The sequence below is a fragment of the Chelon labrosus genome (genome assembly GCF_963514085.1).
Source record: "Chelon labrosus genome assembly, chromosome: 13".
Classification (NCBI taxonomy): Eukaryota; Metazoa; Chordata; class Actinopteri; order Mugiliformes; family Mugilidae; genus Chelon; species Chelon labrosus.
The window spans coordinates 4825414-4841799 of record NC_140346.1 but is presented as its reverse complement, the minus strand read 5'-3'; the positions used below and the strand labels follow the sequence as shown (position 1 = coordinate 4841799).

Below are 16386 nucleotides of genomic sequence, written 5' to 3'. Positions count from 1 at the left end.
CTTTCAGTATTAATATGTCCAATCAATGTGAAACAACATTTCCATAAAGAGGTTAAAGATCTTTCCAAACCAAGGTCAATCAATGCACCGTTGTAATAGTATGGTTGGGGTGTTTAGCTGACACATTGTTGGCAAATCTGGCGATCTCCGATTGGACCTCAAAACATGACGATACCGGAAACACGTCTTTACATCAATTTCCCAATAAAAGCATTTAATTATGAGCGTTTCGTCAATAAATGTAACATAATGCCAGAGCTGCATTGTGCCTTGATTCCACATTCATATAGTTGATTATGTCACTATACACCGTCAATATCAAACTTATTTGAAGAAAAATCTAAAGTGTGAAAAGGCTACGCAAATTTTACTTTGATACGCCTAGCGTGTGTTTCCGGGTAAAGAGGACAGGAAAGGTACGACGACTGTCATTCAATTTTAACAAACATCGCTCCGCTTCCACTTTCTGGAGCGTTTGTTTTCTAATAAACATAACATCACAACGACAACAAATCGTCTTACACATTTCTCCGCAAGTAAGATGATCCGTTATTGATTTTAAAAGCCTTATTTTGATGTGAGGACTCCTAACGTCCCTAGCTTAGCCGCTAGCGTGTTGGCTAACCGGTTAGCATGTGGGCTGGGAAGTGGACGCATTTGGCATCATAACTCGTTACACGCTGACCTACAGAAAGACGGGGGTTTCAGCTAATTGTACACGCTAAGGTCGTAAGGGAGTCGGTGATATCTCCACTTTGGTGTCTTTGCTTTGTGCGATATTTTCACAGTTGTCACCGCTATTGTTGAATCTGAGCTAGCCGGCGTGTTGCCGAAATGTTCGCAGTAACTGTTATTGCCTAAGAGCCTCTGATAAGGATCTGTATAAGCGTGACTGGACTGGATCCCACACAGTATCTGTCTCATTCTCCCGGTCAGTGGTAGTAGGAGGCAGGGAATCTGTGTGGACGCTGCTTGAAACAAACAAAAACACGCCAGCTACTCATCCCCTTTCTTGTCCCAGACTGCCTGACCTGCCAAACGGTGATTGACATGGCAGCCAATGGAGCAAGTTGTGAGCAGCCTCAGAAACGTGCAGGACCTAAAGACAAACAGAACGGCAAGTCAGCAGGTTCGTTTTTGGTAAACTTTTAAAATATACACTAGTTAAGTTAATGCTCATCTCTTAACTGTCCCTGAAAAGTTGACTGATTTGTAAACTCTTATCGTAATGCATTTTATCTATCAATGCCTGGCATGCATAGGCCATAAAAAATGGTGATGCCGGTTCCTTGTAGGACACTTTCAGTTTTCATCATGGGTGCCACAACAACTTCCCTAACGAGCTGAAGACTTTTTGACATCATGCATTTACCAGTTCAGCAGGACACAATAATTGATGTATGTCCAAGTAACGCAGAGGGTCAGGGTGACTCCGCTTCTTCTTGTTTTCCAGACTTGTCGGTAAGAGACAGGCGGCAGAGAGATAAGGAAGAGCGCCTGTCCCTGGTGTTATGGAGGAGACCTGTTACCACTCTACATTACTTTCTCTTGGAGACCTTCATTAAGCTAAAGGAGTTGACGTTTAAGTAAGCAGTTAAACCGGATTCTCTAGTGTGTCTGACATTTAGCATACCTCTCTTCAGGATGCTTGTGCTGGCCTGTGTTAGTTTTGGTAGTTTTTCCTTGAATTATTCGTCAGTTTGTAAAACAGACGCAAACTTGTGACTTAAACAATCAGTTTTTCTAAAAAAAAACAAATGAACACTACCGATAGCTGAAAGACCAGTGACCTTACTATCCTACATAGACGTCTCTAACCACTAGGCCATAGCTGCAGGTCTCTCCTCTATTCAAATTTAACAGATAAGACCGTTTATATATTGGGAACCTGTTTCATAATCATTTCGTTTTCTTCCTTTCTCATTCAGGCTTTGGCAGCGACGAGGCGTAGTATTCTTATTTTTGGTGTTGTGTTTCCTCTTTTCCGTCGCATACTCCACCGAGGGTTCGCACCAGCAAGTAAGGCTTGACTTGGTTTGTTTCTCGTGTGATGTTAATAATCAACAGCATTACTTCAACGCTGATCTGTTTAAAGGTTAATGATAAGTCACTTTTTGTCCACCTAAAAACGTTCCTGGAAGGAGGATGTGTTAGGAGATTATGCGGTCTGCCCCGTTGTCAAGTAACCCTTGATCATACAATCACTCGGCTGACAGTGTTGTTTACCAGTAGTCTGCCACAGTTCAGTTAAAGCACCACTGTGTTTCAGTGTAAAGATAATACCTTCCTTTAAACCCACTGTAGAGGAGCTAATAATTAATCTTTGTAATTATAACTAAGGAAAAATAAGAGACGACATGAGGAAAAAAAAAAGATTTAAAGGAAAAACAACATTAAAATTTTAACCTTTAAAACAAGGTCAATTTTACATTTGGATTAATTTGGAAGAAAGGGTTCCTGAGCAGAATACGGTGTGATAAATATCACTATAATACAATAAACGGGGTGAAAGTGACGCTAAAATAAAATATGTAAAGTCTAATGTAAACTGCAGTTTTACGACTATCTCTTGTCTTCTTTTTCCTCTGATATAGTCATCTGGTTTACTTTCTTCACTTTGTTTCCCTGCAGTATGTTCGGTACCTGGAGAAGAAGTTCCTATGGTGTGCCTACTGGGTAGGCCTCGGGATCCTGTCTTCAGTAGGCCTTGGGACTGGTCTGCACACCTTCCTTCTCTATTTGGTAAGAGGACACAAATGAGACAGGAGGGTGCACACACAATTTCCATGTATTCATTCATGCAAAAGAAAGACACACTTGCAAGCAGTAAACACAGTAGGTAGGATGAACAACTTTTAAATGCGTTCACGGTTTTACATGGAACGATTGGGAGTATCACAGTCCTCGCAGATGTTAAATTGTGTTCGGCAACGCTTAATTTAGTTAGTGGTACAATTCTAATAGGATACAAGACACTCATTTTAAAAGTGAGAATAATAGCAGAAGTGTTAAAAAAAAAAAAGAGGAAAAGGGAAAACAAATGCGTGTCTGTAAAATGTGAAGCTTACTCTACATAAAATTTAAATAAATTTGAGTATACTGTATGCTATTGCCATTGTTTAAATATAATGCAATTTAAGTGAACGACTCAGCTGCTCACCCTCTGTATGTGTACACTCTATAGTGGAAATGGAATCTATGCAAATGTCCACTTAGGCCAGTTCTTATCAGACAAAACATTTCCATATTTCTGGGATAAATGAACTCAGCTGGCCCACATGTAACCCAGGTCTGAACACTATCTCTTTACAACCATAAGCCACTTTGCCTTTTGAGTAACAAATTATCTGCTCGTACTCTAAATAGGTCAGAATGTTCTAGCAGCAATATCAAGGCTGTTATTTTAATATAGATAACACCATAAATTATCTATGTCATAGATATAACGGGTCTAAACTAATTGCTACAAAACCCTTGTGTGTTGATACCTGTCGTTGCCAGATGATGGCGTCACACTCGAAATCTTCTGCTTCTTCAAACTTCTGCCATCCATCTGTTTAACAGCGAAGTTTAATTTCCCTCAGACGGGCAGTCACAGAATGACTGAATGACTGAGTCACCGAAATATGTGTCATTTGTCTTGTGTGTGTGGTAAAAAAGGAGAATTTAGTCAAATGAAAGAGTGGAAGAAATTCTCCACCGTTGTTCGCTTTAAGCTGATGATGTGGCTTCGGTTCTGTAGGGTTTGTGCAGATGTGAGCCAGCTGAGTCAGCCATTTCCATTAGAATGAAATAATGGGAAAAGATGCAACTGTGACCTTCCTGTTTTTCACAAGTGATGCTCACTCAGTCCATTAATTCTTTACAGCTTTATGTGTTTGCTTGAGTGGGCTCTCTGCTGTCCAGTAGTGTTCTGCTTTTTAATGTACTGTGTCCAACAGTAATGCTATAGTAGCTGTGGTTCAAACCATATACTGCTTGGGTCAGTGTGTAACCTCATTCCCTCTCCCCTTATTGTGTAAGGGAGGTTTTCTATGCGTCAGCGCTGTCATCTCCCACACAGACAAAAAAAAAACTTGGCTTCAGTTCAAGTGGAATTATCTGAAAACTCTTAGAAATCAGTTATTACTTGAAACACTGTGTCTATACAATACAATGGTAATCAACTGACGATTTTCCAACTTCTGTTCTTTGGACAGTTTACTTAACCCTCCATTTGTCTTCTTCTGCCATTTAAGGAAGTATCATTCAGGCAATCCCACCATGCCGCTCCCCTTGTTTTCTCTCCAACATGTCCGTTCTTGCTCCGTATTACATCCATTGCGTCAAAAACAGCCAGTCACCGAAGCCCTAACCCACATGGCCCTCACCACAGCACGTGACCCTCAGTCCATGGTTAACCTTCTCCCACCCAGTTCAACACATAGGACACTTAGGCAAGGCACAGTTTAGTGAAAGTTCTGTTCCCTCTGTTATAGCTGTTACAGTCATGCGCTAAACACATGATCAGATTAGGTATTAGTGCTTTTCTCTGCACGTGTATGGAATTGTTCTTTTGTTCTTTGAACACTCACTTGCCAATAAATAGGATTATTGGGTGAAAATGAATACATTCTAATAGAACAGTCCTTCCTGAAGGTTACAGTGTCAGCATTTATTTCAAATAACAGAGAGAGTTGTTGATTCAGCTGTGTGCTTTGTAACACTATTGAATTGTGTTGTCTCGTATTGTACGACGCATGTTTCTATTATTTTGACAACCTCGTCTTTGTCAGTGGGCTAGGCTAAATAACAGAAACCCTTTAGTGTTTAATTCAAAATCAGTTTAACAGCACCCCACACTACATCCTCCACTTGTTCAATTTAAACGTTCAAGAGATTGTTTGCAGGACTCGGAGACAAGCGCTTGTTTGGAAAGTGGATTCCGCTCACGTTTTTATTTTTGTACAATGTGTCACTGTTACACCTCCTGCCATCTGTCTAAAGTCAGCAGTCTCTCTTTCCTTCTCCATTCCAGACATCCTTTATCTTATTTCCCTGTAGTTTATATTCTAGTGTGTGCTCTTGCTGTAGCCTCCGCTTTTCCACGACCTTGCCCATAATTTTTAATGCACATGTTTCTTGTTGACAAGTCACCTAAGGCTCATGTTCAGTCAGGGTGTGGAGTTTAAGAAGTAGCTTACCGTATGTCTTTTGATGAGAATAGTCTTGTCCATACATAAGCTAATAACATCGAGTGAATGTTGAGCTGCCAGTGTCCAATTTAAGTGATATATATCCCAATCAGTTTCACTGAGAGCACCACGCAAAGCATCCTTAAATACCTGCCCCCATCTCATATTTTTCACAAAGGTTATCCTCCTCCACATCGTTGGAAAATGATATAAGCCTGCTGCTCATAAGAATAGTATTTCCCATTTCTGTGTTCGCTGAAACTTAGTTCTAGTTCAGAGTGCACGACTCATTTTTGATGCCTACCTTAAACAGTAACCCATGGTGGTGATTTTAAGGAAAAAACACATTTCCCATCAGCAGAGTTACAGTTTGAATTTACCTCAGACCTGAAGCAATAATAGGCTGCCCCATAGAGAGAGAATGAGGTCATTGTGCTCCTAGGCGAGGAGATTCACTCACCAGTATGGTCTTATGATTCATGATGTTTCAGAGGTCATTGCCCGGCATTTCAGTGCCCGGTCTATTAGCCAGTTAGACGGATCAGCAGTTATTTAAAGCCTTTTTCAGTTTTAGATGATGCTGTTGATCCACTGCTTTGCCGTGTCATCCCTTTGTCCATCCATTTAGATGACTACCAATGAGAAATATAGTTTGGTTCCCTGCGCAAAATTTAACCTTACTTAACCCAGTACAAGGTATTTTTTAAAATTAACGATTGGTTTCCCACAAAATTTGTTGTGGTTGTTCATGGTCCTCAGAGGGTGAATCATAACGTTTTTGGCAACAAACAGGAATCACACCCACTATCCGCGTGTCAAAATCTCACTGCAGATTTTTCTGAAGTTTGCCGAGCTCCTTCATGAAGCTCAGGGGAAGAATAACTATAGAGCCCTTCCTGTTGCACTCCATGTCTAATAATTTCACATATTTAGAACCACTATTTATAATAAGAATAAAGTCTGTGTGTTTGTTCCATCCATCAGAAGAACAAGTTTATCCACTTAGTTGATTAGTCGGCAAACAAAGAGTATCTCCTTTCAGATGACTGAATAAAAATGGAATTTTAAAGTCTGAATCACAGCTTAGCTTTTCTCTTCCTGACTGTGACTTTTTGAATAACGAGGGATTTTATATTATGAAATATTAAGTTGGTTGCAAAGAGAGCTTGTTGTGTAGACTACAGAAGCTTTTTGTGTGCTCATACCTAGTGTGGGGTGTGGAGTTTCTGTGGTGGAGCAGATGCAGTCAACGCACTAATTGTCTGCTGTCCATCTACTGTCAGCATTCCTACATCACCTTAAAGAGGCATAATGGATTAGCTGTGCTGTAGGTACAGGTGGGCCAACGGTTACTGAGGCCAGGTGGCTCTGTCTGAACAGACATCCTCAACGGTGATACATGATGACATACCTAACTGTCAGAGAGAACGAGTGAATCAGCTACTGTTGGTGTTAAACACAGAGACTGTGTTTAAACTCAAACAACAGGCTGATTTATAACAACACTGAATGAGGGCAGACTAAATATTAGAAAACAACACTTATTCAAATATAGTTCAGCTACAGGCTTCAAAGAGGTCACAGAAACCTTTATAAACTGAAATAAAAAAAATTTATAACTGTCATAGAAGTATGATTTATTTATTCATGTCATGTCACGTTAGCTGCACATGTTGCATGTATCTCATTCCGGCACACCCCAAAATCTATTGGGTTTAGATGTGGTGACTGTGGAGGTCATTGGAGTACAGTGAACTCATCGTCATGTTCAAGAAACCAGTTTGAGATCATTTTAGCTTTGTGACGTGGTGTTTTTTCCTGAAGAAAGTAGCCATCAGAGGATGGGTTTGCTGTGGTCATCAAGGATGGACATGGCCAGCAACAATACTGCGGTATTTAAACGATACTAAATTGATACTAAGAGGTTCAAACTGTGGCAAGAAAGTATTCCCCACGACATTACGCTACCAGCAGCAGCCTGAACGGCTCATTTAAAGCCAAATGGCGCCATGCTTTCATTTTGCTGACGTCAAATTCTGAACCTACCATCTGAATCTGAATGTTGCAACAGAAATTTATGCTCATCAGAACAGGAAACATTTTGCCAGTCTTCTATTGTCCAATTTTGATGAGCCTGTAGCCTCAGTTTCTATGTCCTTAGATGACAGGGCTGACCCTTAGTGTGGTCTTCTGCTGCTGTAGCCCATCTTCTTCAGGGTTATACCTGTTCAGAGATGTTCTTCTCCCTATCTCGGTTGTAACGCATGGTTATTTCAGTTACAGTAGCTTTTCTGTCAGCTTCAAACCGTTCTGGCCATTCTCCTCTGACTTCTGGCATCAGTAAAGCATTTTTGCTTAGAGAACTGCTCCTCACTGAAGGTTTTGACCATGTCACCATGCCTAAATGCATTAAGTTGTTGATTGGCTGATCAGAGCTTTGCATTAATGAGCTCTTGAACGGGTATGCCTAAGTGTATTGAACAATGTTAAACGTTACTCTTGACAGTGCAGACTGATGGTATGTCGTGTATCCTTTTGCTCAACTCGCGTAAGCTACAGTATTTGTATTGTTATTATTTGTATTTAATATTTATTGAAACATTTAAAATCATATGTAGGGCCAGGTTGTTCATGGCAAACACCGTCATCTTGGTTTCCAGTATATCGCATTGTCTCCGTCTGTCTAATCCCTCTCTCTCTTTCTCAGGGCCCTCACATAGCATCAGTTACCCTGGCAGCGTATGAGTGCGGGTCCACAGACTTCCCAGAGCCTCCCTACCCAGACCATATTGTCTGTCCTCAAGGTGGAGTGGTGGAGGGAAGCATCTCTCTCTTCTCAATCATGTCAAAGGTCCGCCTGGAGGCCTGCATGTGGGTGAGTAGTAGCTTTAATGAGGACTCAACACAGTGACCCACACTGAAAAATGACAAGAATGCTCGGCAGTGCCGGCCGTCAGTGGCATTGTGTCAGCTGGCAACTGGTCTGAGAATTTGAATGAAAAACGGCTTATGCATTATTCATTACTTTTCACAAAAGAATTGCATGGATCAAAACTCAAAAAGTTCTTTGTGCCATGTGTCGTCATCTGTGTTCTGTTGGAGGAAATGAGGTCGCAAATGCGGTCACGTAACATTTTGTTGTATATGTTTAGGGCGCAGGCACTGCCATCGGAGAGCTGCCTCCTTATTTCATGGCCAGAGCGGCTCGTCAGTCAGGAGCTGATCCAGATGATGAAGACTATGAAGAATTTGAGGAGATGCTTGAACAAGCTGAGGGTGCTCAGGTTAGAGCTATACACACTTAGCCATTTCTTATGAAATGGCTTGTTCATTTCTAACATTAACTCATTTTAGAAGGTCTTGAAATCCTGAGGCGCTGATGCCTTAATGTTCAACACCACTGCGTTTACACTGAATATTAAAGTATCTCTTGCTCAGTTTGAGCTCATTTCGACATAGTTGGTTACACCACTTAATTGATATGAAATGATTTGATTTTATTTGATCTCATTTTCATAATGTACAACCAACCACAGAGTCACTATTGAGTGATTGGTCTTAAAACAGCATGTGACTTCAGTGAAGCCCCTCCCTCCGTGCACTTCCAGTAAATCTGTCTGTTCATGGGTGAGTCACCCTGAGCACAGCTCCCTCTTTAATCATCCCTCAGGCTTCGCCTCCCTCCCTCCTTCCTCCCTCCATCTCTCTTTACACCGGCCTCTAATTTGAATGACAGACAGCTCTGTCAGGAACCGAGTTCACATGACCGGAGACAGCTGAGATCAGATGCTGAATCAGCAGAACTGAAATTAGAGAAACTGTGTACATTGTCTCCATCACCTATTCTCACTTCATTAGTTCTCCGCTGAACACGCTGAGGAGGCTAACGTCATATCACGGCTTTCATCGTGGGATTGTTCTCAGGATCGCTACACTTCTGCATGTCTCATAGGTTTCTAAGCAATAACCTCATGGCGAGTCAGAAGTGCTTTTGTTGAGACCTGATCAGCACATGATAGTTATGGGAATGAAGGTTTAAAAAAAAAAATAATAATAAAATAAAAAAAGACTGAATTAATGTTGTAGTTATTAATCAAAAGTCAGGGCAGAAATTAAAAATCTAAAGACAAAAAGTAATATATTTCCTTAAATATATGTAGTTTAATTGTAGTTATCACTCCCAGTAATGATTATAATAAACTGAAGTACACTTGCAGAAAGCCGGATTGAAACTAACATGAATAACTCATCAGAACTCGTCACTTGTAAACGCGGCATGAAATATTTCCATTACCTTTGTGAGAAAAACAAAATTATGAACAAAACAATCAAACCCAAAAATGACCTAAGACCGCGATTAAATGGAAAGTTGATTGAAAAAAATAAACATTGATGAGCTGCCAGTTTTTGTAACTGCCGCTTAATCTCCTTCCTGTATCGTCTGTGATCTTCACCGTGCAACCACAGACGTTTCAGCCCCACAGGGATGGAGATAGAATCAAAAGATCCTCTTTTATACCACACAGATTTTACATGAAATGCCATCAATTTCACCGAAGGGGGAAAAAAAATCCTATAGTGCTCAGAAATAGCAGGTATTTAACCACAGCACTCTTACCAAGGCTCTTGTTCCTTATAATAACATTGCAGACAGCACCGCTGTTAAAAAGAGTGTGTCCAAAAACCGCACATTTGCAGGGAGTGCAGCACGATTATTTTAAGAAAAGAAAGAGAGATTGTGTGTTCAGATGTCTCCATGTGTACTGCATGTAAAATCTGCGATGCAGGGGAGTGAGTTTGAAAACCATGGTGGGGTTATGAAAGTCATACCACACCTGAAAATACCATACCCAAATATATACAGTCATATCTGGCAGTTGTGTTTACTTACTCTATTTTTTTCTATTTGTAAATTTTTACAGGACTTTGTCACAAGAGCCAAACTGGGAGTCCAGCATATGGTGCAGAAAGTAGGATTCTTTGGGATCTTGGCTTGTGCCTCAGTGAGTAGAAATCCTTTAAGCATTCTTGTACTTTTTATTTGACTTACATTGATATGGTGTTAAATGTTTCCCAAGCTTTTGACACATGTAGTAAAGGAAATCCATATATTTATCCAAATACATAGCTATATGGATATACCATGATGTCAGATCTTCACAGACAAATCCATGTGTTCACGTTACGACTATGATTTAAAGCGATTGTCTTATGTGTTGATTTCAGATTCCAAATCCTCTCTTTGACCTGGCCGGAATAACCTGCGGCCATTTTCTGGTTCCCTTCTGGACCTTCTTTGGAGCAACTCTGATTGGGAAAGCAATCATCAAGATGCATATACAGGTTTGTAGCCTTTCTGAAAAGCTTGCCAAAAGGCGGTTAAAACCCTATAACCGATCCACCTCTAACGCCACATCAGGTGTTTCCATTTTCAGCGTTAACCGTGCAGGCACATGCCCACATACTTGCAACATCTTGGCTTCAAGTGTGATTCATCTTTTGTTTCATTTCCTCACAATTCTCCGTCCACAACGTAATGATGTATGTCAGATATCTGCGCTGAAGAAAAAGGCATGGCACTGCTGACTGATACACTGAACAATCACCACAACCACAGAACGTGTGGGAAAGATCTACACTGCTGCTTAGATCATGAGCTCGGGGACTATGAGAAAGTCCTAATTGTGCACTTATGGTTAACTCTTTCTGACGGGGCCCCGCTCCTTTGGGGATCCCTTGCTCTTATTTGAGCTTTGAGATGAGTCCAGACCACTTAACCATTCTCAAGATGAAAGGAGGGACGCTTTTAAGAAGCCTTTAACGAGAGTTGAGATTTTTAAAAATGTACTAGATCAAGAAAAAGTTAATTACCTATGGTATTGTTGAGTCTGCCACACCAATGACTAATATAAACCTGGGCTGTGAGGGGTTGTCTGTGTGAGGGTGAGTCGCTGAGTGTCTTGATCTATCCATCTCTTGGAGGTACCAGTCAGTGATCTCACTCTGAGACCTTTGAACAAAGAGGGTCGTGAAGCCGCAGGAGGTAATGGAGGATGTAGAGTGGACATTAGAACGTAGAGGAAACCGAGCAGACTGTGAGAGACTTCGGGGGGAACACTTTGTTGTTAGGTTCTTTTTTGTCCCCCCCCCCCCCCCCATTTCTATACCCCGAACGTCTCGGACATCACATGTTACATCCTGTCTGATTTTGTCCAGGGGGCCATGTGTCACGCTTTTTAAAGCTGATCAGAACCGGAGAAGTGTATTGTGGTTTTGTCCCCCACCCGCCCACCCACTCCTCCGCTTTGGTGCTTTGCAAACCACACAAAGCCCCTCGCAGCCCAAAATTAAGCTCGGGGCCCAGTTTTGTGATTAGTGTCTGTGAACAGTGGCAGATGTGGCCTCAATTTCCAACAGCTGGACCACTAAAATTAAGACTGAAAATGTGTCTTCTTATTACAACTTTCTTCAAGCCACACTTTACTCAATTATTTGCTCCTAAAACACGTCAATTGTCTATGAATACTTTTTTGTTTCGTGTATGTCTGCATATGCGTATTTAGTTGATCGAATTTTAAAGCTTATTAATCTCTCTCTGATTTTTCTACAGAAACTATTTGTTATCATTACCTTCAGCAAGCACATAGTGGAACAAATGGTGTCACTCATCGGGTAAGTGTTTTTGTACTACGTGGTAATGTGTGTGAAAGGCTGCGTTAATTGGGTATTTTATGTAGTCATTGTCTTGGTTTTAGTGGTTGGCTGTGCCTTCGTAGACATTTTCAGATGCATTTCGACCGCTGATTAGGGAATCCTGTATGAATAAACGCTTTCACTGCGGGGGCGTACAAGCACGCGTTTTTGCATTTTTCCGCACAAAGGTATTTCTCCCCCTCGCCCCCCACGTGCAATCCATCTCTTCATCATTGGTGGTCAGGCGTGTGAGGTCCCATCCGAACATGCTGATCTGACTCAGAGTTCGGCTTTGACTGAAAGAATTGCCCGCTGAGGCAGGAAGCACAATCGTAGACATTGAAAAGCTGACTGTTTAACTCATCTCAGACAAAATTAATTCAGAAGAATTAGAATAACCCATTTGCCAGTAAATAAGACATTTTTACTAAGGCCAGCAAAGAGTTTAGTCAGTCAGTTATGATTGCCATAAACTTAAAATTTCAGATCTACTAATTTTTATTAATCTATTGGATAATAAGTCTTCAAATATGAACGATAGTGACTTTGACCATATTTAGACCTTTTATTCGTGGGAAAAATTGAATTCAAGCTTCTTTCCCATGATGTTGAGAGAACTTTCAGTGACTCGCTATGATGTGTGGTGCTTCAGTGCTGATACAGGATGTTCTGACTGCTCTGTCTATTCATGTGTTCTAACATGTAAAGTGGGAGAAATGACAAAAATGAGTCAGTCGGATCTAGTTAGATTTATTTGACATCAGCAATTACCCAGTCCCCGTGTGGTGTTTGTTATCTCCCATGTTTTTGCTTAGTCTAGACAACGTGTTTATGTCCTGACCAGGGACAGAATTGAATTTATGCAGTGGGAAGGTTGTGTCTGAGTGTCTACACCAGCCTGCAGTATATTATTCTTTTCATGGTAATGATAACTTTGACATCATGTAGAGATTTCCTTTAAACTGTCTCGCACTCTGACTAAATCTAAAACTAATACACCAATGCTGATGCGTGGCATGGTTTGTTAAAGTGGTTTTCTATATGACTGGCCCCGTGGTGAGTTAACTCACACCTCCTAATAAGGATAAAAGCACACCCAGATTAGTTATCTTTCCACGCAGAAGCCAGCAGTGGTGGTAAAGGTGATGACATCATGTCGACTCACTTCCTGATTGAAGGGGCTGACACAGGCTCCTATAGAGAGCTAAACAGTATAAAAGGGGAGCCGAAGAGCTTCTGCTTCATTCCTCTCTGCTGCCTGCTCCTGCTCACAGTAACAATTAGAGGAGGTGGCAGCTCCAAGATAGGGCCCACATCTTGGATGGGCCCTTCAGCCTCTGTCTCGTGGATGCTGGTTGACTGGTGGATCAGTGAGGACCTTTTGTAGCGTTGAGGGAAAGAGAGGACTTCATGAGCAGCTTTTTGAAGCTTTTCTAGGGACTCAGTGTTCAGGATGTTAAGCCTTGGTGTTGAAGTTTTGAGCTCTGTCTCTAAGGAAGGGTTTAAAAGGTAAGTGACTAAATGTTCTTTCTTTTCTTCTTCTTTTTTTGTGCTCCTCTACGGCGCCAGGTCTGTTCCCAAAGTAGGACCGTCTCTTCAGAAGCCCTTCAGTCATTACCTGGAAGCACAGAGGAACAAGCTGCACCATGCTGGAGGAAGTGCACCAGCGGTAAGTAGATTTTATCTAACACCACTCTCAAGTGACACCCTTTTTTTTCCCGCAAATATTACTTTATATTTATAGAAATTACTTATATAATGGTGAGCTTATGTATAAACCTGTAGACTTAAAAATCATAAAATTAAGGGCCATAAAATTTCCCTTTTATACAAGTCCATGGAACAGTGCTTACCTAACAAAAAAAACCTTACCTAACAAAATATCTGCATCTTTAGATTTCTTAGTTTTTTAAATATTGTTTTATTGGTAAAGGGCAATCGTGTTTTCATTATTGCCTAATATAATAGCGGTTAGAAAGTAGTATAACTTTAGCATTTTTATTCAGAATTGTGTGAAATTTTACAGTTTAAAATAGTTGGTGCCCTCTAGTGGACAAGCTATGCAACTATTATCATATGACCTTAAAGGTCTTTTTTGGCATTTCTGTACTTGGAAGGGAGATGAGGAAGCTTATAACATCTGCTTTTATTAGTGTAGATCTAGTTTTTATAGTTTAGATCAATGGATGGCTGCTAAATCACATAGCCAGCAAATGGAGAAAGTATTTTTGTCTAATTCTTACGACAATCATCCAATAATATTCACAGTATCTTACTTGTCATACTTAGATTTTTGTGATCACAACCCATTTTTGCAGTTTTCATGTATGAGGGTAATTAACAGCATCTCCTCCCTGATTTGGGGGTTTTCCAGGATGAGAATTGGCTGTCATGGGTGTTTGAGAAGGTGGTGCTGGTCATGGTCTGCTACTTTGTCATTTCCATCGTCAACTCCATGGCCCAGAGCTACGCCAAGCGGCTGCAGCAGCTGAGGCACTCGGAGGAGAAAACCAAGTGATGGCGATACAAAACGGTACTGGCATCCAAGTGACTGTGTTTCTGCTGCCGCTGAGAGCCCTCCGTTCAGCCTCAGCCGGTCACAACCTCGAACAACAAACCTCACCCTCATCCCATCTCAACGAGGCTGGACGCTCAAAAGAACCAGGCATTGTTCGTTGGTGTGCGAGTGTGTGCTTTTGAGGATGTATGTGCTGTCTACTTGTTTCCCCTCCCTTCAGGTTTTGTAGTTCTTCCTCTCATCTCACTCTGTAGGTTTGTGTGTAGCGTGACTGGCTCTACTGCTGATCTTAACATGTTACTTAAACGTTAAATTAACCCATTCATTGACCTCAGAAGTAAAGCAGCGGTTTGGTGGTAACTGCTGTGTAAGGGCAGTGCCCATCAGATGCTATGCCTTATGCAAGACGGGAAGGTCCGGCTTCCCTTGAATATAGCTCTTGACTTACTGACTTGATTTTTATTTAATTTTGTAACATTTATGTATGGATGGATCTTGATTTGTTTGTACAGTGTGCTGCCAAGATTACTGCTATGGATGGTGTTTCTTTTCAGGGTTAAATTGTCCTCACGTTTTCGTCCTCTTAAAACAGTAAGACCAATTTGTCGTCTTTTGTTTCTGGAGTTTAAAATGTTGGAGAAAAAAAAAGCAATATCAACTTAAAACAGTGTGGTATTGACGGTTTGCACATTGTGTAAATATCTTAATATCTTTTTTGACGGTATGCTCAGATGTATTTCTATTCAGACGGTCTGTGTGGACATGAGTCAACTTGAACCAAAACACAAAAGAAAAGATGATATCATTTGTAAAGTGACATTGTACTCTCGGCTAACTAGTCCCATTTCTATTCTGTACATTTAGGGTGAAACTTGGATCAAACCATATATAAAATGTGGAAATCATGGCACTTGTTTCCAAGTCTGAGTTTGTCATTTGATTTGGATTCTCTTTTCATCCTGTACTGAAAAGCTTTTTGTTGTTACCCTAATATGTTTACCCACAGAGATCATTCTGAATTTTCTCTTAGAAATCACCATCTTTAAGGTAAGTGAACAGATCAGCCCTCGTGTATTTTCATGTTCCTGCTTTTTAGTAATTCTTAGAAGAATTGCGTTACGTCATGGGTCTCAGTTGATCTGTGCTGACTCCCACACCCTCTCTAGGTTGGGGATGTCATGCCTGAATCATACTCTGTAGATACTGGTTTACTCCTCCTCATGGATAACATCCTCTTCTACATTCTCAGCGAGGTACGCTCCCATCCCATCAGCTAGCTTATCAGACTGGTGTTGGCTGTTAAATTTGTACGGCAACAGCGGTCTGTAAGCTGACTGAAGTTGTGGGCCTTCAGCGATTCAGTGGAGCTCCTCGGCTCATGTGGAGCATGTCAAGACTGCACTTCAGTTGGTCCTCTGGTGGTCCGTCTTAAGTGCTTTTGTTGTCACCCCACCTCTATTGTGTAAAAGTTACAAACAATAAAGAGTTGAAATGGATGTTAAATGATGCCCTTGCCACTTTTATTTGTGCATTGCTGCTTCTCAAAAGTAGTCACATATACATTACATATAAAGTCATGATCAACTTATATTTTGGTGCATAGTTATAAACTACACCTGTGTTTTCTGTAGCTGTGTGTCAGTGTTTAATAGTGAAAGTAAGAGCATTTCTACACGTACAATGTGAAGGGAACTCAAGGGATTGGGGCTGAACAGCTGTGTAGCCTTAAGAAAACCACTAATCAGTGAGGCTAACGGGGTAAAAGGGGCTTCAGTTTGCTAGGGAGCATAAAGATTGGACTCAGGAGCAATGGAAGAAGGTCATGTGGTCTGATGAGTCCAGATTTACCCTGTTCCAGAGTGATGGGGGCATCAGGGTAAGAAGAGAGGCAGATGAAGTGATGCACCCATCATGCCTAGTGCCTACTGTACAAGCCTGTGGGGGCAGTGCTATGATCTGGGGTTGCTGCAGTTGCTCAGGTCTAGGTTCAGCAACATTAAG

General features: G+C 41.1%; 1 protein-coding gene across 2 annotated transcripts; it reads left to right on the top strand.

The window, feature by feature from the left end:
• The first annotated feature begins 95 nt into the window (after positions 1-95).
• Positions 96-15285, top strand: vmp1 (vacuole membrane protein 1). 2 transcript variants are annotated; one of them, XM_084558669.1, is made up of 12 exons: positions 96-536; positions 1022-1129; positions 1454-1586; positions 1929-2019; positions 2632-2742; positions 7882-8049; positions 8327-8458; positions 10097-10177; positions 10401-10517; positions 11785-11846; positions 13437-13536; positions 14242-15285. In XM_084558669.1, the coding sequence occupies exons 2-12, from the start codon at positions 1051-1053 to the stop codon at positions 14383-14385; spliced, it is 1218 nt and encodes a 405-aa protein (XP_084414795.1). In that variant the 5' UTR covers positions 96-536; positions 1022-1050; the 3' UTR covers positions 14386-15285. The 2 variants fall into 2 exon arrangements, with proteins under 2 accessions (XP_084414795.1, XP_084414796.1); XM_084558670.1 differs by having other exon boundaries at positions 96-1129.
• Positions 15286-16386: the final 1101 nt, after the last annotated feature.

Excerpts from the sequence above, each read along its gene's own strand:
- vmp1 (XM_084558669.1), top strand. The coding sequence starts at position 1,051 with ATGGCAGCCAATGGAGCAAGTTGTGAGCAGCCTCAGAAACGTGCAGGA. Across the intron at positions 1,130-1,453 it reads ACAGAACGGCAAGTCAGCAG|ACTTGTCGGTAAGAGACAGG; the intron begins GTTCGTTTTTGG and ends CTTGTTTTCCAG. Across the intron at positions 2,743-7,881 it reads ACACCTTCCTTCTCTATTTG|GGCCCTCACATAGCATCAGT; the intron begins GTAAGAGGACAC and ends TCTCTTTCTCAG.